This window comes from Rhinatrema bivittatum, chromosome 12, assembly GCF_901001135.1.
Source record: "Rhinatrema bivittatum chromosome 12, aRhiBiv1.1, whole genome shotgun sequence".
Classification (NCBI taxonomy): domain Eukaryota; kingdom Metazoa; phylum Chordata; class Amphibia; order Gymnophiona; family Rhinatrematidae; genus Rhinatrema; species Rhinatrema bivittatum.
Window position 1 is genome coordinate 29,487,290 of NC_042626.1, and position 26,114 is coordinate 29,513,403.

The following is a 26,114-nucleotide window of genomic DNA, read 5'->3' on the forward strand; positions in this document are numbered from 1 at the left end:
TGTATCGCACATCCAACCGCTCGTTAAGCTGTGCGCACTTTACTGCAGCAGCCTGTGCACGTGCTGTTTGTTTCTTGTTTTTATTCTGCACTGTCAATGGAAAAAGCACAAAAATTACATTAACTTTCCTATGCTGGAAAAGAGGGGAGGACAGCTTAGATATGGGGATGTCAGGAAAGCAAGAGAATTGAACAGGTCATGGAGCAAAGATTGGAAGCAGAGAAAATGCTGGCAGCTAAGGACCATGTGGGCCAGCCAGGCTGCTCGTGTGTGCCTGCTTACTGTACTGCCGTCTTACTCCATCTGAGAGCCTCTCCCGCCCTCCCCCTGCCACTGAAGGCCCTTAGGGTCTATCCCCCACCTGCTTGATTGCTGCCACTGTTTTTGGCTCCCATAACCTCCACCCAAAGTCTGTTCCAGGTGCCCACCACCCTTTCAGTGAACATTTATATATTTTTTTTTTTCACATTGCTTTTGAGCTTCCCTTCCTTCCACTTCATATGATGACCCCCCTTGCCCCTCAGCCTTTCAGTCTAATGCTACCTTTTGGTATTTTCCTGGAATTCTTCTGAATTCAAACATACGAATGTTTGTCTATCTACCTTCTCCTTTCTTTCTTCTACCATCGTGCATCTTTAGCGCCGTCCTGAATCAGAGACAATGCTCTGCCCTGGCCTTAAATAAAGGTCTTGTAATTTACAGTGGATGAGTCATGACCGTTTCTGGTGCAATACTTCAGAACAGGACTTTTTAATCAGGGCTGAGGTTTCTAAGAGATTCAGGATACGTTATTCTAGTAAGAATGATGCAAGAATTGGAATTTACCATCAGCTGAGCCTGTAGGACATGCAATCAGAAATACAACAAATTCTGCTAATATGACATTACAACTAGTCATATTCTTCCGATTGTCAGTATGTGTACGTCAGAAGCATTCCTGAAAATCCATGCAGGGTAGTCACGTCGTTCTACAATGCTACCCTTCTCAATTGTTTAATTAGTTTTAAAAATGGGTCGATAAAATAATTATATAACGAATGACCCACTCTCATCTTGCCTCTTCGCAGTCTGCCTGGAGGCATTCACCCTAATGCTAGACCCAAAGCTGGAAAACCAAGCAAATACAAACACAAAAGGAGCTGAAGGAGAGAAGAAAGGTTAACTCTTCAACCGTAACTTCAGGTTTCACCTGCCCTTGAAAATCTGGGCTTGCTGGGAGGAGGATCCGCCGTCCTCTGCTTAGGAAAGGGCCTTGCAGGCCAAAAAGGCTTTTGTGCAGCAAGAGCACAAACTCAGGTGAAAAGGGGGAGGTACCATGAGAATCCTCTTCCAGAGGATTAATGTCCTCCTTTGACTGCCCCCCCCCCGGGCCTCCTTGGAGCTGAACTCGGCTGGAGAAAGTTCGGGCGGGAGATCCCCCTCCCCTTGCTGCAGCCTTCTCCTTGGCGGCGAATGTATCCAAAATGGTAGCCATTTCCACACCTAGTGGGAACGGATCATCAGCCCCTCGCAACGCAGTTTTCGGTTCCCCAGAGTCGTGCTGCCTCACAGCTGCCAGCGCAGTCCCTCCCGATGTGCCTTCACCGCCAGAGAGGCAACAGGCACAGCGGCCGGGATGAGAAAGGCATGTGGAGCAGTCCTCACACGCGGTGCATCGACACCCCTTTGGCGTGGCCAGGACCTGGCTTAGACCGGGTGGCAGACGCCCAGAAGGAGGAAGGTAGAGGGAGAGCCGTTAAATTAAGCCAAAGCTGACCCCTCAACCAGCAGCCATGGGGAAACGCACCCGCTGCCCTTGAAAATCTTCTAGCAGCCCTTTTTTATTTTTAAGAACTTTAGAAGAAATACAAAAAAACCCAAACAGTCTTATCTGAAATGTGGCATAGGCTTCTCCCAATCCTCCTGGAGGTGAGGGAACTGGATGACCAGCTACCACCTCAGGCAAAATCCAGAGACCACCTAGGGTCCCCGACCCCTGCTCGTCCACCTCTGCAACCAGGTCCTGCCATCCTCCTGGGAGAGAAATCTCCATTCTTATTTAAATATTTTTCTCTTTCTTTTTTTTTTAGTTACAGAACTGCAGGTTTTGCACTACCTCCATCTGCTGGAGACAGAAAAATACTAAGGAGCTGCAGGTGGCACACAGCGTTAGAGGCGGTACCTGTGAAACTCTCTCTGTCTCTATCTGCTGGAAGGGATGCAAAACCCAGAAGTCTGGACTCATCTGGGTACGTACAGGGAAAGAATTTATATTTTTAAATGCATCTAGAAAGCCTTACTCCAGTTGCAAGCCATAGGATGCTTCTGTTTTGTAGTCAGGGGCTGCTACTGACTCTCCCTGCAGCAAGTTGCTTTTCAACTTTTTCTAAACTCTCCAGACAAGCAGTCCTTTGCCAGTCCCCTATTTGACAGCATAAGGGAGCATGGAATGAATGACTGGATCAATGCCCTGCAGGGCTTAACACTGTGAACAAAAGCCATTGCAAACTATGCATACTGCACCTGGATCAGACTCTTGCAGAGATACAGAGTCTGAACTACAGAATAAAAAAATACACCTATAGACTGGCAGTTTTATGTAAACTCTTTAATATAGCAATTAAAGAAAAAAATCATCCCTTATACATCATTTTGTAAATTTTTGCCTTTTTTTTTTTTTAAAGTTAAATGAATTAGTTTAATGAGAAAGATGTTCTGCAGGACTCAGTTCCAATGTTAAAATATTTGTAGTGATCGTTCAACCCTTTCATGGCCAAGTTCCTTAAAAGAAATTCAGCAGAGTAGGTGAATCTCAGAATGGTTATCTTTGTTAAATCAATGATTTGAGCAGTAAACTGTTCTCTGTTCTTGCATTGTCTGCTCTAACAACAAGCATTGGGTGGCCGGCTGTTTTGGACAAGCATCACTAGGTTTTAGGGGCCCTGTCGGTTTTTTACAAACATTGAGGAGACCCAAGCATTAGATCATGTACAGAAGTTGTAAGAACCAAACAGAAAGATGACAGAGCTTGGAATAGCCCACCAGGAGGTTGCAGAGGCCAGGACTGAATTGGAGGGACAAAACTGACAAGCCAAAAAACCAGGAAGGGGGGAGCTATGAAGAATGGGGATTTATATGCTCACCTACCCGAAGCAGTAGAAAACCAGTGAGGAAGCCATCTAAGCAGGCTGGATGGGCCAACAGGACGTTATGTGCCATAATTTTATGTACTGTGTCATGCATGGGGAGGCAGGCCAGGACAGGTGTACAGTAGCAAACAGATGCATCTTGGGCATTTTACATGAAAACACAGGGAAATGATGTTCTGGGCTCAACCCTAGCTAGATCCAATAAAGATGCAGCAAAGATTCAGTCATTAGAGTTACAGGAGAGGAACAAAACCAGAATTCTGTGATACTGAGCAGGAGGAGCATGCAAAGGAGCTACACCGAGGGAGACAGAAATAGTACGAGCTCCCTGCCACAGACCCATAAGTGCCGAGAATTTATTCTGAAAGAGCTCAGGCTTGGCTTCCAGCACCCAGAGGAGATCCCTTCCCCCCAGCCCCGCTGTGGTTTCAACTCCATGTTTTCTAGCTTGCCCATAAGCTGGAGATATTAATTAGCCTTCTGCACCAAAATGCTTTGAGTCTTTGCTGTAATCTTTAGCACTGATTAATACATTCTCGCTGTGACCAGCTGGTGATATAACCAATCATGCTGAATCTTTCGACAGTATTAAAAAAAAAAAAAAAAGAAAATCAGACATTTTCCATCAAGCTCTTTTTATGAGTGAAGAGCAAAACAGTACGAAGTTGCTGGTCTGCTTTGCTGTTTGTTCAACTGTCTCTTATGCATTAGAAGTGCGCATTAAAGTATTAGCGTCATCATGTGATCGCTTCTCCTTGTGTTCAGCTGCATCTCACACTTTCCACAGCATGGCCACCGCCTTGCAGATGCCCACATCATGATAATTAAAATAGCAGAGGCCTGCAAAGGTCACCACAGAGAGAGCAAACAGACCGATTTTGGCCATTTTGACCTTCAGGTCGCCATGGACGTAGTCAGTTATCACCTGCCCCAAGCCCCTGGAGAAGAAAAAAAAAAAGGAAAAACCTTTGATAAGAAGCAGAGAAACAACTCAGCCTTCAGTACCACTGAGAGACACAGAAGCTGATAACATCACTTGACAATTTCAGCGCAGTTTCCAGTACTTCTCTTGCACAGTCTTGCTGGAGACTCTGCGCAATGTCAACTTCATAGGAATAAATACACTCTCCTGTTTTTTTTTTTTGTTTTCAATTAAATGGAGATCATGAACAAAACATGCTAACAAGTTAGCAGCCTCATTTTCAAGGTCATTTACAGGCATAATGCCTGGATTTATAAAATAGCCCAGGCAGGGCGCCATGGCCATTCTTTTACATGACTTAGGGATAAGCGTTATGGAAGATAAGAGTTGGGACTCGCATGCATATTTTTGAATTTTAAAATAAGGCGTGTAAGTCATGGGGTGGCCAGCTCTGTTCCACAAGAGTCATAAACAGGCCCGTTTTCAAGATATCCACAATGAATTTGATTGAGAGAGGTCTGGATGAACTGCCACCACTGTATGCAAATCTATCTAATGCATATCCATTGTGGAGATCTTGAACCCTGGCTGGTTTGTGCCTCTGGAGGACCAGAGCTGGCCACCCCTGACCCAAGTTCACCCAGACGAATTATGCTCTCGCTAAGTCTGGCCTAACTTTCTGCAAGTTAGTTTGTGTACACTGCAGGCCACCTACCCAAGAATTTCACAGCAAAGTAATTAATGTGCATGTGTTCGCAAAAAGAAATTCACAGATTTTATCCCAACATACCCAATTCTAAAATTACCCTCCCTATGTCTGCTCTACTAATACATACGCCAATCAAGCGAGGAAGACAAAGAAAAAGTGTCATCCCCACTAAGCATGACCTTTAAAGTTAAACCTCTCTCTTCCCTAAGAATTTAGCAATAGACTCTCTCATCTGCAAATTCAGCAAAAAGTTTTAAAATGGCCCTGTAAGAGTCTTCTCTCGTGTAGAGGGTCAACTTTTCCTCTGCACAAGTATCCCAGAGTGAGCGCATGCAAGATGCAAAGGAGGAGTTTCTCAGGGGAAAGGCCGTGTAGCAAAAATTTAAAAAAAAAATCTTAAGAACAAGTAGAGAGGGTGAGTTTGCTTTTTACAGCCTGCTGTCCCTTGACTATAATTGCAGTAAAATCTAGGCCAAGCCTTAGTACGGTTTATCAGCCTCAGCAACTTCTTCCTTGCTGCAGTAGTAGCCAAGTTTATACTTATGGTAGCAGTTTTCAAAAGGATTTTGACAGGAATATAGGCATTTACCTGCAAGCAAAAACCCTTTGAAAAGTGTCCCCTCACTCATTTCAAGTGAGAAAAAGCAAACATGCTGTTCACAGCAGGGTTAGGGCAGGTCCAGTGAAGAATGCACAGGGATTTTGTTTTGGAGTCTCCACCCCTTCAAAGCACACAGGTTAAATCCCCCTGCCCCACCAGCCTGCTGAAGAATGCACAGGGATTTCGTTTTGGAGTCTCCACCCCTTCAAAGCACACAGGTTAAATCCCCCTGCCCCACCAGCCTGCTGAAGAATGCACAGGGATTTCGTTTTGGAGTCTCCACCCCTTCAAAGCACACAGGTTAAATCCCCCTGCCCCACCAGCCTGCTGAAGAATGCACAGGGATTTCGTTTTGGAGTCCCCACCCCTTCAAAGCACACAGGTTAAATCCCCCTGCCCCACCAGCCTGCTGAAGAAGGCACAGGGATTTCGTTTTGGAGTCCCCACCCCTTCAAAGCACACAGGTTAAATCCCCCTGCCACAGGAGCCTGCTGCAGGGTTTTCAATGGGGAACTCCACAGGGAGTTTCCCTTTCAAAACTGGTTTGCATGTTGGCAGGAACAAAGTACTCACGGGCTTGCAAGCACTGTGGGAAGAATGACTACTGCTGTCAATTTCCCTAGCGAGAACGATGGCCCAGAATGTAATTCCGAAGGAGTTTTAAGAAAAGAAGCTACTCATTAGAAAATGTGCTGGAATGACAGCTGCACAGGAAAGAAAAAAAAAAAAATCTGACATGCATCTGTTTCTTTACCAACATGGTGATAATGATGGTGGTAACCCAACCAATATACCACAAAGCCGTAAACTGGCTCTTTCCAGTTTCTTTTCCTTCTGAGAGCCGGATCTAAACACTGAAAGGTGTGCTGTAGGGCAGGTCTCATTTCTCCAACTCTCTGCCATCAGGACAGATGTGGCTCTTCTGCCATCATTTCACTTCAAAAGGGAATGCTTAGCTAAATGGTATCTGCCATGAAATAGCAGTGCAAAAATAAGATCACAATACTCCCATTCTTTAATTATAAACAGGGTTGGAAGGTTGCAGTATTGTGTGTCATATTTTGTGAGTGGATAAACAAGGCCCATCCAGTCTGCTCCCCCGCCCTGCCAGTGCAATGCCACAGACCCCAGCTGCTCCCCAGCCTTCCCTCACACCTGCTTACCACTAAGGATCTTCTATACTTATCCCACGCATTCCGTCACCATTTGTGTGTCCACCACCTCCACTGAGAGCCCATTCTATGCACCCACCACCTGATGTTGCTCCTATGCCCCCTGGCGATTCATTCTGTGATCACTTGCTCTAGGGCATTCTTGCCTCTGAAAAAGGTTTGCTTCTTTTGCCTGATTTATACTTTTGAGGTATTTGAATATCTCTATTCTCCCTCTCTCTTGCCTACATATTTAGGTGCTTCAGTCTCACTGCGTATGGCTTTTTATACAAACACCACACCATTTTGATAGCCTCTCTCTAGACTGCGTCCAGCCTATCTTGTTGGACAATATTCTAAGTGAGGTCTCACCAGCGACCTAGGCAGAGCTTCCTCCTTTTTGCTGTTGGCTATATTTCTCCCTATGCACCCTAGCACCCCTCTGGCTCTGGCCACTGCCTTGCTATATTGAGATGACTGGACATGATCAGCCTAATGTTTCTCTCCTGATCAATGCATATCTGTACCTGTGCCCCTATTGTATACCGCACTATTAGATTTCTGCTCCCCAAATCCATGACTCTACCCTTTTTTATAGTGAATCTTAACTATCAAGGACTCGATATCTCCTGCTTTCTTAGCTCACTTCTCATTCTGTTTGTTCCCTCAGTAACATCTATTCTGTTGCAGGCATGGGGACAGTGCCCATCTGTGCTGACCGACAGCATAAGCCTAGTTTATGAGCAAGGAGCAGTCCCCAACTATGCTGAGACACACAACACGGGGTGAGTTTATACAGGGGTGGGACAGTCTCCAACTGTTCTGAGACACACAACACGGGGTGAGTTTATACAGGCCTGACAGTACTGCTCAGTCTGACAGGAGTTGCACTGGCAAGTAGAATGGGCATTGTGAGCATATGCATCTTTCAGGACCAGTGAACACATCCAACTGTTGTGTTGTACAAATGGAAAGATGGTCCCCCAAGGAGAGCATCTGAAACTTCTTTTTTGGAGATAAGGAAGAATTGAGCGTAAAATCCATTCTGGGCTTCTGAGATAGGGATATACTGAATTGCATTTTGTTGAAGTCTTTGTCAAACCTCAAGGTACAGCTGAGAAGTCTGAGATAGGTCAGTTGGGGGCAGTAACAGTTGGGGGCAGTAACAGATAAGGAGTTTAGGCAATATCCATTTCCACAATGCTCAAGACCCACTGGGCGCTGGTGATCAGCCCCAAGGCTGGAAGAAAGAGATATTTGTCCTCCCACTCGAGAAGTCAAGGCTAGGGGCAGGGAAATCCTAAACTAGGTGGTTTGGCAGGTTGTTGTTGCTATGGTTGTTTCTGCTGCCAGCACTCCTTGGGCACAGGGAGGGTCACTGGCCCTGAAATGGCTGTCTAGTTTGTTGTAGAGATTAAATATGATATTGTTGGTACAGCCTGAAAAGGTTCCCTGGGGTAGTACAATCATTTGTAGGAATAGTAAGGCCATCCCCTGAGGCAAAATATGGACTGCATTCCAACATTTTGCTCCTTAATCCAAGACACAATCGCCCGGAGTTTCTCTCCGAAGAGGTTATCCCCACAGCATGGAAGATCTGCCACCTTCTCATAGATGCCTTCGCCGATGGTGCTTGCCCGTAGTTAGGCCAAGCAGGGGGCACCTATTGAGCCTAACCTTGTAAAGTCTGAGGTGTCAAAGGCCTCATAACCAAGTGCAGAAGATGACACACAGCTCGATATAGAGGGGCTGGAGTGATAGTCTCCTCGGAGAAATGGTTTTAGGTTCTGGACGCAATTGTAGATATAGTGTACCATACAGAACTGGTGCTGTGTTAGTGGGCAGTCAATATGGATCCTTGAAATCATACAGCAACCAGTTATTTTTTCCAGGCAGAGCACTGGAGTGGAGACAGGCCTTTTTAGCTCTCTTCATGGCCGATTCTATGACAGAGGTGTGGGAACTTCAAAGATTCCCAACCCCAGTGCCTTTTCCATGATGAATTCGAGGTCCAGCTTCCGGGCCACCATAGGTCCCGAGAAGGGGATTTCCTCACATCTTAAGCAAGACGATGTCTAGTATCTTATGGGTAAGTAAGGCAGTGGGTTCTGATAGAATGGTGAGGATTTTGAGTATATCCAGGGCTTCCGCTCTGGCGTGTGGAGTGTTGCGAGCTTCCAGTTTGAGCATTGTTCCCATCTTTTCAACTAAATGCAGGTATGTTAAATCCTCAGCGGGCAAGAATGATCTGATGATTCTGGGGTGGAATTGGAAGAAATACCCATAGAACTAGAAGAGGATTCCTCTAGTGAGACCAGTGCCAACCATGTAGGCAAAGGAGATCGGAGGGCTTTGTGGAGATGGAAGTGGAAGCGTGATCCGTTTCGAAGCCTCCAAAAAGGAGAAGCAGTGATCCGAACAGGGTGAAGGAGACCAAGGTGGTGCACTCATTCTAACCTTCTCTGGTTGATTGGGTAGGCTGGAGATAAAACCAGAGGTTCCAGTATGGGAAAAAGGAAGAGAAAAAGGAGCAATATCAGTGATCTGCTCCATCACCTGCAGGTGAGACATCTTCCTCCGAAACCAGAATATTTATGTATTTCTCAGTTCTCTATACAAACAATCTGTAAAAATATACAATCTTAACAGTTTACAATACAATAAGTATGAAAAAAAAATACAAAGTAAAAAGAAAAAGATACATCCAATTAAATATCTAAAATAATGTTGATCAAATGAAAATAAACATTTAAAAATTTAGATTGTCCATCTGTGAAACTGTTCTCTATTCATAGTTGCAATTTAATTCTCACTTATCATAAGCTCTTTTAAAAAGCCAGGTTTTAAGGGATTTTTTTAAATTTTGTGGATTCTTTTTGAAATCTCAATTCTGCCAGGAACATATTCCATAATTTTGGACCAGTTATCAATAAAGCTCTTTCCCCTTACCTCAGATAGGTGTGTCTGCCGATCTTAGATTCCTTTCTGGTACATGTAAGTGAAGAGCAAAATTTTACCATTTTATCGTAATTTAATGATTTATGAACTAAGCATAATACCTTGTATTAGATTCTATCTTTAATGGAAAGCCAATGCAGAGATACCAAAGTGGGAGTAATATGATCAGATTTCCTTCCTCACGTTAGTATTCTGGCAGTTGCGTTTTGCAATAACTGCAGTAGTCTAATAGTAGAGGCAGGCAAAGCGAGATAAAGAGCATTACAGTCATCTACAGTAAAAAAAACAGACTGAAGAACTGTTCGAAAATCATTGAATGCTAAGAGTGGCTTTAAACGTCTAAGAACTTGTAATTTAAAATAACCCTCTTTGATCTTTCTATTGATATCTAGTTTAAAAAGGATTCACCTTCCAGAGATGATAGGAGCAGAAGCCAACGCAGTGGATCCAGATTTGGTACCAAAGACCTTGAGACAGGAGCTGTGGTACTGGCAAAGCCCTGGTGATGGGTGGGGGGTAGATGCAGGGACAGATCGCACAGAGGAGCCATGTACCTCTGTGTAGGTAAATGTAGCTCACGGGATATCTCTTGTGGCCACTACTCCTGGATGCCCTAGAAGCACTGGGAAGTGCACGTCCTGACCCCACGACTCCTTGCACGCCGTTGACTGGGGAAAAGGCAGATAGATATCGGTCAGGGTCGTTGTTAGAGCTGGTAGAAATCAGAAAGGCAAGTCCCAATGACTGCATCCAGTTTGATGTAGAAACTGGTGTGGGGTGAGCTCAGGACTTTAAGGTCAATTTTGATTGTGTCAAGGGAAGCGCCATTTGCACTGAATGCTCTGGAGCATGCAAAGACGCTGGCTTCGAGGAGGTTCAGCACTTCTTGCCAGAATGCAGTGCCGACACCAGATGATTTCAGCACATCATGCGTCGACTGAGCCAGGGCATCCTGCTTCAGCCTCTTGGTCGCAGAGTACATCGGGTGATGCGTTGAGTGACTCCACGCAGAATGTGTCAACACATTCTTTGGTCGATGCTGCGTCAACTGTGTAGCCCTTTTTTGGCGGCAAAGAAACAGCATGCGAGGTGAGTGTCAACCTTTCTCAATATATGGATTTTGGGGTCTTCTGGCCAGCTTCCTCCAACACATTCTAACGTGGTGTTAAAGCAACTCTGCCTTCACAACTCAGTCTCTAGCGCCTGACTGCTTACTGTTGCTGCTACCAGGAGTGGCAAGAGAGCTGGGTCACACTTGGAGTCGAAGAGACACAATCTTTGCTGCTCTCATCTGCTGCATCGGTTGGGACATCTGGCTGCAGGGCTGGCACTTACCTTGGTCATGATCTGGGTCCAAGCATAAAGTAGCAGTGGTCATGCCCATCAGTGAGGGACATGATCTGGCTGCATGAGAAAGCCTTAAAACCATTAGCAGCTCTCTTCAACAATATATATATTTTTTTTTTTTTAAAAAGGTAGCACTAAAAAATATTGTTTTAGAGCCCACAGAGTGAGGTAAGAGAGAACTGAAGAAAAGGTGTCCCAACACCAAAAAAAAAAACACTAGAGAAACAAGTAATATTGCCAATGCGGAACATAGACAAAACAGACTGAGAAGCTACATTGATGTCTCCTATGCATGCTCAGTAGAGCTAAAAGCTCTAATAGCTTGGAGAGACAGGGGGCGCACTATCACAGAACATAGCTAGTTTAGGTCTGCTTATCAATGGAAAAAATTCTCTCACTCAATGCACAATTAAGCTCTGGAATTCATTGTCAGAGGATGTTGTTAAGGCAGTTAGCTTAGCTGGATTTAAAAAAGGTTGGGACAAGTTCCTGAAGAAGTCCATATACTGCTATTAGTCAAGTTGACTTAGGGAGTTGCCACTGCTTATTACCAGCATTAGTAACATGGGATCAGTTTCATGTTTGGCTACTTGCCACGTACTTGTATCCTGGATTGGTTGGAAACAGGATGCTAAGCTTGATGGACCCTTGGTGTCATCCAGTATGGCAATTTATGTTCTTATTGGTCCCCAATATATTAGGGAACACCTAATATCTTACACTCCATCTCAGTATTTATAGTCTTTCAGCTACATTCTTTGCAACTTGTCTGAAGAGCTTTCTTTGTTATTGGCTCATCCCTCCGGAACTGTATCGTGGGGAAAGGGTATTTTACTCAGAATTATTTGGCTTTTAGTAGGATAATTAAAAGCACCAGGCCTTTGGATGAATAATATATGGAATTTATTTCTGTTTGTTGGGTTTTACCTTTGTTTTCTAATTGTTAGTCTATTGCTTTTATTTTACTGCAGTTCTTGCTGTTTACCTTGTTTGTTTTTATTGCTTTTATTTGGTTTTTAAGATTTTATTCTTTTGTTACTGGTTTTGATTGTCTTGTTGTACTTATCTGTATTGTTGAAAATCACACTTTCAGCATTTGGAAAGGCATATTAAAAGGAAACTATGCTGAGATGCACAGCATATAGGGCAAGTTCACAGGGCAGTGTCAAACTGAGATGCAAAAAGAGGCAGAGATATTTAAAAGAATTTGCTTTTCTGTATTGTGCCCGCTTTATCCCTCAAACACAGGGACCTGAGAGACATTGGGGGGAGGGGGGGGTCTTTTCTTAGTTATTTTAATTTTTTTTTAGATATTCCATAGGATCCTACCACTTACTAAAAATGCTCTCCCCCATGATGGAATGAGCCTGCCACACTACTATGTCAAGTCCAGTTAACTCGCTGGAAACTTTTACTATTAGGAGAATGGCTGACATATCTATTCACAACATCCTCTAAGAAAAAAACAAAACATGAGTTTCTGGAAATCTCTCCCTGGGTTCATTTTCACTTCTGTTTTATGCAGAATACAGAGGATCTGGTTTAGGAGAGAAAAGCTGTTCAGACACTGAAGTTGGGCATCACTGCTTTGTTCGCACAGAGCCACATAAGCACTGTGCCTTCCTATTTCCAAGTAAAACAAAAAATAAGTATGACATCTTGCACATTCACACTGCAATAAGCTGAGACATGCTCCTGGAAGCACATGGGCAGTTTTAAGAACCCGCTGTACAATTTTGCTAGTGAAGAGAAAGCACAGACAGTGGGGCTGATGTAATTAGCCGAGCTTTTAATTGTGTGTTGAAACTCCGCACACAAGCTAATGGGATACTAATACATCAAGAGTTAAAAAAAAAAAAGTGCCCAAACCAGAAAATGTGATCAAAATACACAGAAAATATGCTTTTTGTGCACAAGGCATGTTTTCTGTGCATAATACTGACTCTACAGAGGTCCCAGCACTGGAATGCTTGCTTCTGGCTCATAGATTACTACTAACACCGCAATCTTCTCTACCTCAGACCAGGAGCAAAATTTTGAGCATTAAGGAAATATCAGTTAGGCCACAGCACATTTCTGCATGGAGGGCTAATAGCTAATGCCTTCATTTGTATGGGATTTCCATGCGAGGCTGCTAAGAGGTACATGTAGTTCTGTGCACAAAGCTTGCTGCATCGGGAGTAAAGTTTGTGCACACAATTGTGGGGAGAGCCACTGCTGCCTTTTTTTTTTTTTTTTTTTAAACAGCACCTACTGTGGAGGCTTTGACCATCTATTTGTATGCAGGCAGGTATGGCCATGGATCGTTTTGGAAGTGGCTGCATACGTTGCAAGTCAGGAAGCCAGGGCCTGAAAGGACAGCAGGCTGTGCAAAGGGAGCCTGTGCCAGCACCACTGCCCATCTCAGTGGGGGAGCAAAGGGGGGGGGGGGAAGAGAGGAACATTGGCTGTCCATCCCGTAGTTGCCACTATTCCTCCAGCAATTCTATCCCTGCAAGCTTTGGTAGGGGAAGGATGGAAGTTAGCTAAGAGAAAAACACCACTGCATGTAGGCCCCTTACAATTTGTTTATGCTGGAAAAAGAAAACTTTTTTTTTGTTTTTTTTGCCTCTAATGAAATTAATCTCAGATAAGGATCTTGAGGCTCTTCCTGTGCAGGTAAAAAACAGAGCTCTTAGTGAAACCGAGACTTTTGGGAATGGAGTAGCCTCACATACTAGTTTTGATCGTCATCTATTTAGTGTGTTGAGTGAAAACGCTACACAAAAATTCAGGTCAACTGATATCTATGCGCCCACATCTTCCTACAATTTACTTCCCTTTTCTTATAGGGGGCACAGGGAAGAAGGTAGTGGTGTACCAGAGTCAGCATTCCCCAAAAATATCTTTGTTCTACCAGAATTTGGGGCAAGGAACACAATAGCCTATCACACTCTCAACAATTCACCTCGCCTGCAAACATGCACTCTGTCCTCTCCACAGTTCCACACCCTGCTCCCACATGAGCGCAAAATGGAATATTTCCAGTAAAGCTCATTCCCAGAGCTTCTGCAAAACAGGGAAAAGAGAAGAAAAGGAAAAGTGGTTCTTACCTTCTAATTTTCATTCCTGTACCACCACAGATCAGTTCAGACTCCAGGGCTTTACCTCCCTTCCAGCAGATGGAGAGAGAACAACTTTGCAGGCACTGCCTCAACCTGTGGTGCCACCTGCAGCTCCTCAGTATTACTCAGTACCCAAGTCTAAAATATTTAACAAAACTTCTAATAAATCAACTCTATAATATGCCCCAGAATGAGCAGAGGAAAAGATGAAACCAAAATTTGGAAATTTTCTTAAAAAGACTAATGAGAAGCCTATGCCATTCTTCAAATTCTCCATAATCATTACGGTAAACAAAACAGAGTGGACGCTCCAAGCCTCCCCTCCACTACCAGGTGGGACTCTGGACTGATCTGTGGTACTACAGGAACGAAAATTAGCAGGTAAGAACCAATTTTCCTTTCCCTACATGTACCCAGATCAGTCCAGACTCCTGGGATGTACCAAAGCTTTCCTAACCAGGGTGGGACTGTGAGAGTCCCGCTCAAAATACACCTTCACCGAAATTGCCAGCGTCCGAGGCCTGGACATACAATCAGTAGTGTCTGGCAAAAGTATGCAAAGACTTCCAAGTAGCTGCCCTGCAAATCTCTTGTGGCAACACTAGCTGACATTCTGCCCAGGAAGCTGCCTGGGAACGAGTAGAATGAGCCCTTAACCCCTCCGGGACGGGTTGACCGCAACAAATATATGCAGAACCAATAGCCTCCTTCAACCAATGTGATATAGTGGCCTTTGTGCTTTCTGACCCTTTTTTTGCATCACTCCATAGCACAAAAAGGTGATCCGAAGACCTGAAACTGGTCGTGACCTCAAGATACCACAACAAGGCCCTTCTGACATCCAGATGTCTTAATTCCTTTGCATGAAACGTACAATTCTCCAAATCTGGAAAGGCCAGAAGCTCCACTGTCTGGACTGAAGTGGAACGCTGAAACGACCTTCGGCAAAAAAAGAGAGACGGAACCATCCACAGAGACACTCCGGAATCAGAAATCCTCAAAAAGGGTTCCCTACATGATAGGGCTTGAAGTTCAGAAACCCTTCTGGCTGAACAAATCGCCACCAAGAAAACCACCTTCAAAGTCATATCCTTGAGGACCAAATTAAGGTTCCAAGAATGACATCTTATGAACCAGGGGATGCAAATGCTTCTCCCCTCAGAGGAAACATACCACATCTGGAAGTGCCGCCAGAGTTGTTCCATGAGCCTTGCCCTGCAAGCTGCCCAAGGCTGACACCTGCACCCTCGGGGAACTAAAGGACAAACCTTTCATCAGGCCTCTCTGCAAAAAGGCTAGAATGTGTGCAATTCATGTTTGGCAAGGATCAACCCCCTGTTCCATACACCAAGACTCGAAGACTCTCCAAACCCAGACATATGCCAAGGAAGTAGAGGTCTTGTGAACTCGCAACAGAGTAGAAATAACATCCTCCAGATATCCTCTTTTTTTTGATTGCCTCCTTTCAAAAGCCAATCCGCTAGACAAAAATGATCCGCAGAAGATTTGGAAGATAGCCCAGCCTCAGGGGACCATCCACTGCTAGACTGACCAGGTCTGCAAACCAAGGCCTTCGAGGCCACTCTGGAGCCATGAGAATCACCTTTCCTGAATGGACCTCTATTCTCCTTGCAACCTTCCCCACCGGAGGCCATGGAGAAAACACGCAGATCAGAACTTCGTGTGGCCAAGGAAGTACCAGAGCATCGACCCCTTCCGCTCCTTGCTCTCTTCTGCAACTAAAGAAACGAAGTGTCTTGGCATTCCTCCGGGTTGCCATCAAATCCATGTGAGGCATGCCTCACCTGTGAGAAATGAGGATCATCGCTTCCTGCAATAGCTCCCATTCTCCGAGATCCAACTGTTGTCGGCTGAAATAATCTGCCTGCTCACTGGTCGGACCCCACTATGAGAGGGGCCACTATTGAGGCCAGATGCTGTTCCGCCCAGGACATTAGCATTTCCGCCTCTTGAGCACCCACTTGACTCTTGTACTTCCCTGGTGGTTGATGTAGACCACCATAGTCGCATTGTCTGGCAGGACTCTGCCTGCACGGTTGCGTAAAAGGGGAAGAAACTCCCGCAGAGCCAACTGCACCACTCTAGTCTCTAAACATTTGATGGACCAGGTTGCTTCCTCTGCTTTCCAATCGGCCTGCACGGACTGGGACTGACCCACAGCTCCCCAACCAGAGAGACTGGCGTCGGTAGTCACCACCATCCATTGAGGAACCTCGAGATCCACCCCCCGGCACAAATGGTCCCGACCAAGCCACCATTAAAGAATGGACCTGGCGAACTCTGTAAGCGGTGGCAGGAGATGAAACTGCTCTGACATCGGATCCCACCGAGATAGCAACACTTTCTGAAGAGGTTGCATATGAGCAAATGCCCATGGGATCAGCTCCAAGGTCGAGGCCATGGAACAGAGGAACTGCAAGTAATCCCAGACCCTGGCACTCGGGCTCCAACAGGTTCCAAACTTGAGCCTGCAGCTTGACCATCCACTCCTCTGTGAGAAACACATTCCCCAGTTGGGCATCTAAGCGTGCGTCCAAGAACTCCAGCAGCCACAAAGATGAAAGGTGATTCTTGGACAGATTGACTATCCATCCCAACGATCTCAGGCATTGCAACACCACTTCCACCGCACCTTGGCTAAGAACGTCCCACTTCGCCCAGATGAGCCAGTCGTCCAGATGCAGGTGGACCAGCACGCCCTCCTTTCTGAGAGCCACCGTCACTACCATCATCACTTTGGTGAAGGCCCTCACGGCTGTTGCCATTCCCTTCCGCCATTGACGGGAATCAAACACGTTCCCTTTTTTTTTTTTCAATAAACTTTAGAAAAAACAGACAGAAACAGCCAGAAGCAGCAACTAATAGCCTTATCTGAAAGTGGCAGAGGCTTCTCTCAAGTCTCCTGAGGGGAGGGAACCGGACCACCAGCTGTCACCCCTGACAGGGATCAGCGAGCTATGAAGGGTCCCCAACCCCTGCTTGTCCTCCTCTGAAAAACCAGGAGGGATGGTCCCACCAGGACTTGCCAACCTCCTGGGAGGGAATTTCACCTAATCTATCCTCTTCTATTTCTTCTTCCTTTATTTTTTTTTCCTTAGGTACAGAACTGAAGGTTTTGCATCTCCTCCATCTGCTGGAGACAGAGGAATACTGAGGAACTACAGGTGGCACACAGAGTTAAGAGGCAGTGCCTGCCAAGTCTCCATCTGCTAGATGGGAGGCAAAACCCAGGAGTCTGGACTGATCTGGGTATGTACAGGGAAACACAGGTTTGTGGTTTTCAACATTTGACAAGCTCTGGGCAAAAACTACACATCCAGAACTAGCTCCAAAAGAGAGGATGTCAGGTTAATGGATGAACTCTCATCGCAGTACACACTGTGCAGATTCTGGAGCAATCTCTGCTCTCAAGTGTTTGCTACATCTTACTTAATTTCAAATATTCTGAGCTTCAATTGCACATCACAAAATGTTTGACAAAGTCTGACCACTTCAGCTTGTCAAGATAGCATTGTGCAATCATCTGCTGCAGAGGTTTAATGCAAAGTCAGCACATCAAAGATGTGTTAAGCAATAGGAAAATCTGAGAGTACTATAGCTCGGCTTGGGGCTGTGGACATCACAATATGCTCCATTTCCTCTGCTGTTTCAAGCATGCTGGCTGAAAGATCAGTGAAAAAGGTTTAAAAGCTAAAGGAAAATTGGTCCTTACCTACTAATTTTCGTTCCTGTAGTACCAAGGATCAGTCCAGACCGCTGGGTTGTGTCTCCCTTCCAGCAGATGGAGTCAGAGGAAAAACTGAAAAGGCACCACCTGCGATCCTTCAGTATAAACGATACCATAGCAGAATAACCAATTAGAGAATAAAAAAACCCCAAACATAACAACCAATGGCTACAATACGTTCGGTCAAAAAACAAACCCGTATAACATACATATAAGGAAGACTCCTTCCTATCCCTGTGAAGAATTCTGCCGAACAACATACAGAACGGACTCTCCAAGATACAAGAGCGGACATCTGGACTGATCCTTTGTACTACAGGAACAAAAATTAGCAGGTAAGGACCAATATTCCCTTCCCTGTACATACCCGGATCAATCCAGACTGCTGGGATGTACCCAAGCTGCCCTAATTGGAGGGGGGGGGGGGGTACCTGGAGAGTCCCGCGCGAAGAACACTGCTGCCAAAGCAATCGACATCTGGATCACGGACGTCCACACGGTAATGCTTCGCAGAAATATGCAACGATTTCCAAGTCGCTGCTCTACAAATCTCCTGCAGCGAGACCAACTGGCTCTCTGCCCAAGAAGCCGCCTGGTGGAATGCGCTTTCAGGCCTTCAGGGATTGCGCGGCCAGCACAAATATGAGTGGAGGTAATGGCTTCCTTCAACCACCTAGCAAGGGACTCCTTGTGACCCTTCTTAGGACCACTCCATAAGAAACAAAATGATCCAACAACCGAAAAGCGTTGGTCACCTCTAGATAGCGAAGGAGAACCCGCCACACATTCAATTTATGCAGATCCCTATCCGCCAAAGAAGCAGGATCCAAATTCGGGAAAGCTGGCAACTCTACCGTCTGAATCAAATGAAAACCGGATACCACTTTAGGCAGGAAAGATGGCACGGTTCGTAGAGAAACTCCCGAATCAGAAATACGGAGATACGGGTCCCGACAAGACAAATCTTGAATCTCCGATATCCGCCGTGCGGAGGTAATTGCCACCAAGAAAACAGTCTTGAGAGTCAAGTCCTTCAATGTGGCCCACCGAAGGGGCTCAAATGGAAGTCCACATAAGCCACGGAGAACTAAATTCAAACTCCACGAAAGACAAATCTTTCTGACCGGAGGATGCAAATGCTTGGCCCCCTTCCAAAAAACGGGACACGTCCGGATGAGCTGCCAGCGAAACCCCCTCAATCTTGCTCCACAGACAACCCAGGGCTGCGAGCTGCACCTGGAGAGAACTGCAAGCCAGACCTTTCTTCAGGCCATCCTGCAAAAAGGCTAGAATTTGCGCCACAGAAGCTCGACGCGGTGGCACATTCAACCCGCAACACCAAGAGTCGAAAACTCTCCAAACACGAATATAGGCCAACGATGTGGATGTTTTCCGTGCTTGCACAAGGGTAAAAACAACAGAATCAGAATACCCTCTCTTTCTCAATTGTCTCCTCTCATAAGCCAGGCCTCTAGACAAAAGCGATCCGCGAGATCGAAAAATACTGGACCTTGTCGAAGAAGATTCGGAAGATGGTCGCAACGCACCAGACCGATCGCCAAGGTGATCAGATCCACAAACCACGGCCTTTGGGGCCACTCTGGAGCTACAAGGATGACAGACCCCATGTGGGTTTCTATCCGACGCAAGACCTTGCCCACTAGGGGCCAAGGAGGAAACATGTATAGCAGAACGTTGCGAGGCCATGGAAGTATGAGGGCATCCACCCCTTCCGACCCGTGATCTCTCCGACTGAAGAACCGAGCCGCCTTTGCATTTGTCAGAGTCGCCATCAGATCGAGGTGCGGAACCCCCCAGCAATGAGTGAGAAGCCGGAAGGCTGCGGACAATTCCCACTCGCCGGGATGCACACGCTGTCGGCTGAGAAAATCAGCCTGAATGTTGTCTACCCCGGCTATGTGCAAGGCCGCTAGCCGGACCAGATGGCACTCTGCCTAAGCCATGAGCCGGTCGGCCTCCAAGACCACCAGTCGGCTTCTGGTTCCCCCCTGACGGTTGATGTAGGCCACCGTCGTCACGCTGTCTGACAAGACTCGTACCGAATGCTGAGCAACCAGAGGAAGAAAGACGCGCAACGCCAGGCGTACCGCCCTGGTCTCCAACCGATTTATGGACCACGTTGCCTGATAACTCGTCCAACGACCCTGAGCAGACTGTGACTGGCAAACTGCCCCCCTACCAGAGAGGCTGGCATCCGTCGTGACTATTACCCACTGTGGTTCCTCCAGGTCCATCCCCCGTAACAAGTGGGCCGGGATCAATCACCAATCGAGACTGGACCTGGCTGGTTCCAAGAGGGGCAACGGCAGGCAGAACTCCTCCGATTTGGGATCCCAATGAGAAAGCAACGCCCATTGTAATGGTCTCATATGCGCAAACACCCAGGGAACCACTTCCAGGGTAGATGCCATGGAACCAAGTACCTGTAAATAATCCACTATGGGAAGGGGCAGCAACAATAGCCGACGGATTTGTGCCCATAACTTGTGCATCCTCCCCCGAGTGAGGAAGGCCTTGCCAACCAAAGTATCGAAGCGTGCGCCCAAGAAGTTGAGGACCTGAGATGGTACCAACTGGCTCTTGGCAAAGTTGACCACCCAACCAAGAGACTGGAGCCGGAGCAGAACCAGGCGTACTGCCAACCGACAGAGGCACTCCAACTTGACCCGGATGAGCCAATCGTCTAGGGAGGGGTGAACCAAGATCCCCTCTCGCCGGAGGGCCACTGCAACCACCACCATCACCTTGGTGAAGACCCGGGGAGCCGTTGCCAACCCAAACGGGAGTGCTTGGAACTGATAATGCTCTCCTAGAACCATGAACCGGAGAAACCGCTGATGACGCTCGCGGATTCTTATGTGACGATACACCTCGGTCAGGTCCAAAGAGGCCAAATATTCTCCCGAGTGGACGGCCGCAATGACCGAGCGGAGAGTCTCCATGCGAAACCGGGGAACCCGAAGAGCTCGGTTGACTGTCTTCAGGTCCAATATTGGACGGAAGGACCCCTCTCTTTCATTGGGACTACAAAATAGATGGAGTACCTGCTGGACCTGCGCTCCTCCGGAGGAACCGGAACAATGGCCCCCCAGGGATTTCAACCGATTCAGCGTTTGCCCGACCACTTCTTGCTTGGCTAGAGACCTGGTGGGAGAAATCAGAAACAGATCCCGTAACGGGTGGGCAAAATCCAACTCGTAACAGTTTGCGATGATATTGAGGACCCACTGGTCAGACATGATCTTGACTCACTCCTCGAGAAACAGGGAAAGGCGGCCACCCACCACTGGGACCGGGGAGAGGGTCTGAACACCTTCATTGGGACGACTTGACTCCTGCGGCTCCTTGGGAGCCCCCATCACGAAATAGCCTGCGGCCATGAAAGGAAATAGGCCAAGTCTGAGATCTCTGATTCTGTTGTCAGGCGGGAAAGGCGGGGGCCTAGCCTGCCGAAATCTGCGCTGTGCCCGAAAATGGTAACGCACCGCAAAGGCTCTGGAAGACTTGGGCTTAATCTTCCGGCAACTTATACACCTTGTTCTCCCCGAGAGACTTGATAAGGGTGTACAGCTCCTCACCAAACAACAATTTTCCTTTAAAAGGAAGATTGCTCAACTAAGTTTTGGAAGAAATGTCAGCCAACCAGTTTCGAAGCCAAAGAAGCCTCCTAGCCGAGACCACAGTGGCCAAGTTGCGCGAAGAAGCCCGTAGCAGATCATATAATGCATCCGCCGTGTAAGCCACCGTGGACTCCATCCTATTCGCCTGATCGGCCTCCTCCGGTGGTAACTCCTGGGAGGTGAGCAATTGCTGGACCCACCCGAGGGTCGCCCGCTGCATGAGGCTACTGCAGACCGCTGCCCGAACACAGTGCTGACACCTTGAAGATTCGCTTGAGGAGAACCTCAAGCCATTGATCCTGCAAATTCTTAAGCGCAGTCACACCTGTTACAGGAATGGCTGTCCGCTTAGTGACCGCGGAAACAGACGTGTCCACCTTGGGGATCCTGAGGATGTCCAAGGCCTCCTCGGGCAAGGGATAGAGCTTTTCCATCGCCCTGCCCGCTCGCAGGGTCGCCTCAGGAGATTCCCACTCACAAGTTACCAGCTACATGAGCATCAGATGAAAGGGAAAAGTCTTGGAGGGGCTCGTAGCCCTGAGAGTACCGGATTCCCCTTAACCAGCTCCGAGCTGGGGATTGGCGCATCAGAACATGGGGTATTAAAGGATCCAACTCCTACCGCCGAAATAAGTGGAAAACCCGGGGATTGTCCCCCTCTACTGGGGTAGACTCATCAACATCCCCGTCTATATTTTGGAGGAGTGGATCCCAGGAAAGACCCCAAAGGACCAGGGTCCGGAGTCACATCAGGGACCGAAGGGGCATTTAGGGCTGTGGCACGTCTCGCGACCTTTGCGGGAGGAGGTTCCGCATCCTGCTGATGTGCTTCCACCTCCAAAAAGGCTTTATGCATCAATAATATAAACTTTGACGAAAAAGTTGCCTGGCCCTTTAAGGGCTCCGTCGGGGGAGGGGGAGGGCCCCGGATCGTGCGGCCAGACCGGACTTAAGCTGGGAGGAGAAAGAGGAGAATCCTCTCCCCCAGCAGGCAGGCAGGGAACGGACAAAATGGCCGCGTTCCCACGCCAGCTGGTGACGGAGCTGCGCGCGATCAGGAGCGCCAGCCCGAGTCCCGCAGCAAAAGCGCCCCGAAACCCTCCTCCCTGACGAGACTTCCCCTCGGGGAGGCAGCGGGCGCACACCCTGTCCCGCGAAAGACGCGGCCCCGACTCCCCACATGCCGTGCACGACAACCCTCGTGGCATCCTGGAGGCATCTGGGCAGCGTGGTAGGAAAGAAAGTAAGAGGCACCAGCAAAAAATAAGCTCTGCCGAACTACGGCCTTCCGGAGATCTGGGAGAACTGCGCAAGGGGAGCTCAGCACAGCACTCAGCACCCGAGGAAAACCTCGTCTCAGGATGCTGAGGGGAGGAACCGGCCCACCGGTTAATCCCCCTCCAGAGAAGATCGCGCCTCAGGGGACAAGGCTCTCGGAGCGTCCAGCCCCAGCCTTACCTCTACTGCAGCTGGTGTGGAAGTGAGAACTACCGGTAAAACAAAAAAGTTCTGTTTTTGTTTCTTTTTTTTTTTTTCAATAAACTTGATGTAGCCAAAGGTGTTAGGGAGAAGAAAATCAGAGTTTAATAACTCTGGAAAGGAAAAATGTAAAGGATCAGGACTCTCAGCAGAGGAGGTTCTGTCGACCTCCTCTGCTGAGAGTCAGAGAAAATACTGAAGGGTCGCAGGTGGCAAACCAGGGTAAGAGGGGCTGCCTTTTCAGTTTTTTCTCTGACTCCATCTGCTGGAAGGGAGAGACAACCCAGCGGTCTGGACTGATCCTGGTACGTACAGGGAACATCCCTTTTTATCTTAAAAACCAAACTGGAAGGGTTTTTTTGGTGAAAAAGGAAATTAATAGTTAATATGAAGAAATGCCAGCAGGATGTGTCCTGCTTGTAATCTACAGAAACAAAGATAAGGTGCAGAGATCCCAGAGACAACCTGTACTGCTCTGGGCAAGTCCCTTTACTTACCAGTGGCCGTGCAGGGTGAGAGCTGCAGCCAGTGAATAGTCTGCAACCGGCCCAGGGCAGAAGTAGGCTGCAGGAAGAAGACCAAGGAGCACAACACCGACGACTCTCTCACTCGTCCAGTGCAGAGACGCAGCCTTGGAACTGGCTGCTACATAAAAGACAAGATCCACAACAATGCAAAACGCAAGTTATTTGTTTGAAGAGCTTCTTTCGAAGATTGCTTTACATTGCCAAAAAAATTAACCTTTTTACATAGTGCTCTGCTCTAACTGGAACTGCATGTAAATGGGTAAGACCCAGAGTCACAAATCAGGAGAATTCACACTATGACCTTGCATTTATAAGTGATGATTAGAATGGAAAAATATTTAGGAAACTTGGGAGCCAGCCAAGAATTCTTAAGAGCCAGGGAAATTTGTTTTGCTCTTTTGGACTATTTTGCATGCTTATTTTGCTTTTTTCTCCCTAACTTTTGATTCTTTCCTGGCCTTTTCTTCTTCCCTCCCACCTCTTTTCAGCCTCCCCAAGCTGCTCTCTCCCCAAAAGTTTCTTCCAGCTCAGTGCTTCTCAGATATGCCTGGGAAACTCCATTTGCTATTATGGTGGCAGCCAGGAGCACGTATACCCTGCCTACTGGACAGTAGGATGCGCAGCCAAAAACGGTTTGTTTTTTGGTTTCTTCCCTTCCCGTTTTTATTTTTTTCTAAATTTTTGTTTCTTTTTACTGCACACTACTTTCCAATTATTTTGGTTTAGTGCTCACCGAGTGAAACAAAATGAAAAACAAGGGCCCATTCCTACTGGCCAGCCCTCTGCTTCCTGTTCCAGTCCCGCCCCATCCAGGCAGATAATGCAGGGGCTAGGAGGGGAGGGGGCGAGGCTGAGTGGAATGAGCAAAACAGGGCTATTCTGATCCCCTTCTGTCATGCGGGGACAGGAGAGGAGGAGAGCAAGGCTGGAGCGACACTGCAGAGCAGAAGAAGAACAGCCCCTGTTCTCCTGTCCTCTTGTCAAAAGACAGCACTTGGGGGGAAGGTGATAGGAGAGGAACTGGAGCAGAAAGCGGCTCTTCTTTGTCCTGAAGTGTCAGTTTCAGTCCATGCCCTTCCTTCCTCCCCCCCCCCCCCCCCCAGACTGCCTACAGCCAGCAGATACAGGAAGAGGGGGCAGGGCTGTAGCACAAAACTCCAGGCTGGGCTGTGATTTCTGGGAAGGGACAGGAGGGGGATAAGGAGGAGTGAATACTGTCCCCTTCCCATTCCCCTTTAGTCAGCCATGCAAGCTTAGGGCTGTTTGCAACTTTTTCCTTCTCAAGGTCCATGCTGCCACATGTTTTGCAGCAAGGGTAAAGGAATAGGTTTGGGAGAAGAGACAGGCAGAGCTAGGGCATGCACTGGCGGGGGCTTGTGTGTGAGGGGGGGGGGGGAGAGTACAGGGGCACAAGAGAGCTGGTGGAAGGGGATAGAAGGGTGAGAGAGAGCTGGAGGGTGTGTAAAAGAAAGTCAGGAGGTGGTGATGGATGGTGTGCATAAGACAGACAGATGTGGTGACGAGGGGTAGGGTGACTGTCAGAGGTGGGGAGGATGACAGATAACCAGAGGAGATGATTTGGGGGGAGGAGGGGGGGGGGGAGTAGTGGAGGAGCTGACTGGGAGGGAGGAAAGGCTGAACAGGCACACACAAGAGTGGGGTGGATGTGTAAAAGCCAGGATTGATAAGGGAAGATTATGAGAGAGGCAGGGAAGGGGAGCACGTGGGCAAAAAGGGCTGTTAAGGTGAATCAGAGAAAAGAGTGACTGGGGTGAGAGGGGTATAATGGAGTCAGACTGGAAGGCAGAGGTGAGTGAATGAAATGGCTGACTGTAATGGGAGAGAGTGTCCAACGGGGATGATGGGAAGTGGTGGGAGAGCTATAGAGTGTATGGCTGATGAAGACGATAGCAATAGGTGAATGGGAGATGAATGCAGTGAAGGGGAGATGGAAGTGTTGGAACAAGCGTTCCAGATTCACCAACTATAAATCTCCCTCCCTGCTTCCCACTGGCAAGAGGCGAGCACAACTCTCTGCTGGCCTCATTCTGATGTCTGAAGGTGCCAGGACCTGTAATCTTGCAGGATCCCCCTGGCCCTGCATGTTCAGATGTCAGAATGAAACACATACAGGTTAAAAAAAAAAAAAAAGTGATGCTCTCCTCCTGCTGGAGGGGTCAACTTTAGAAGTGTGCAGCCTCTGCAGTCACACAATGCATTAGGGGCACCACTGCACAGCAGCACTTTGGAGGATATTCTGCCTTCTACAGAGAATGCTGCTGTGACTTCAAAAGGACTCTTCCAACCACAGCGCTCCCAGAAGCAACCCTCCCCTCCCCCATGGGGGATTTCACCAACTGCAGTGCTCTGGGGGAGCCCAGCCAGCACCAAAGCCAGCCCTGACTGCCTGTGGGAGGAAAGGGGGAGGGGTGAGGATCACGCAAAACTGATTCAGACTGCCACTAGGATTCAGCAAACTCAAAAGTGTGCCATAAAATGACGACTGAGAAGCACTGCTCCTAGCTGCTCCCCTGCCTCCCACCTCTCTACCTGCAGTGACACGGCTTCCCTTAGTCCAGGCACAGCTTCAAAAGCAGCAGCTCCCCTTGGCTCAGGTAGACACCAAGCACCAAACTTTGGCACCCAGGGTTTTTCTGGCTCTGCTGATGGCAGGCACTATATTAAAAAATCTCTTATTTCCATTTACAAATTTTCAGGAACTGTATTTGAGAGAAGAGGAAACTGATGACTGTAGAAGTTGGACTTGGCTAGTGCAAGAGTATTTGGTGCCCTAGGCAA

At 47.5% G+C, this 26,114-nt stretch overlaps 1 protein-coding gene across 2 annotated transcripts in view; it reads right to left on the bottom strand.

Annotated features, from left to right (window-relative positions):
* Positions 1-2,586: 2,586 nt before the first annotated feature.
* The window catches only part of SDHD (succinate dehydrogenase complex subunit D), a 30,912-nt gene continuing 7,384 nt past the window's right edge, over positions 2,587-26,114 (bottom strand). Inside the window, exons 3-4 of one of the 2 annotated variants that reach the window (XM_029572259.1) lie at positions 23,286-23,430; positions 2,587-4,066 (exon numbers count right to left, since the gene is read on the bottom strand). In XM_029572259.1, the coding sequence (XP_029428119.1) occupies positions 3,901-4,066; positions 23,286-23,430 (311 nt within the window). In that variant the 3' untranslated portion in view covers positions 2,587-3,900. Of the gene's footprint in view, positions 4,067-23,285; positions 23,434-26,114 lie in introns of both variants that reach the window. The other variant, XM_029572258.1, reaches the window with a different exon arrangement.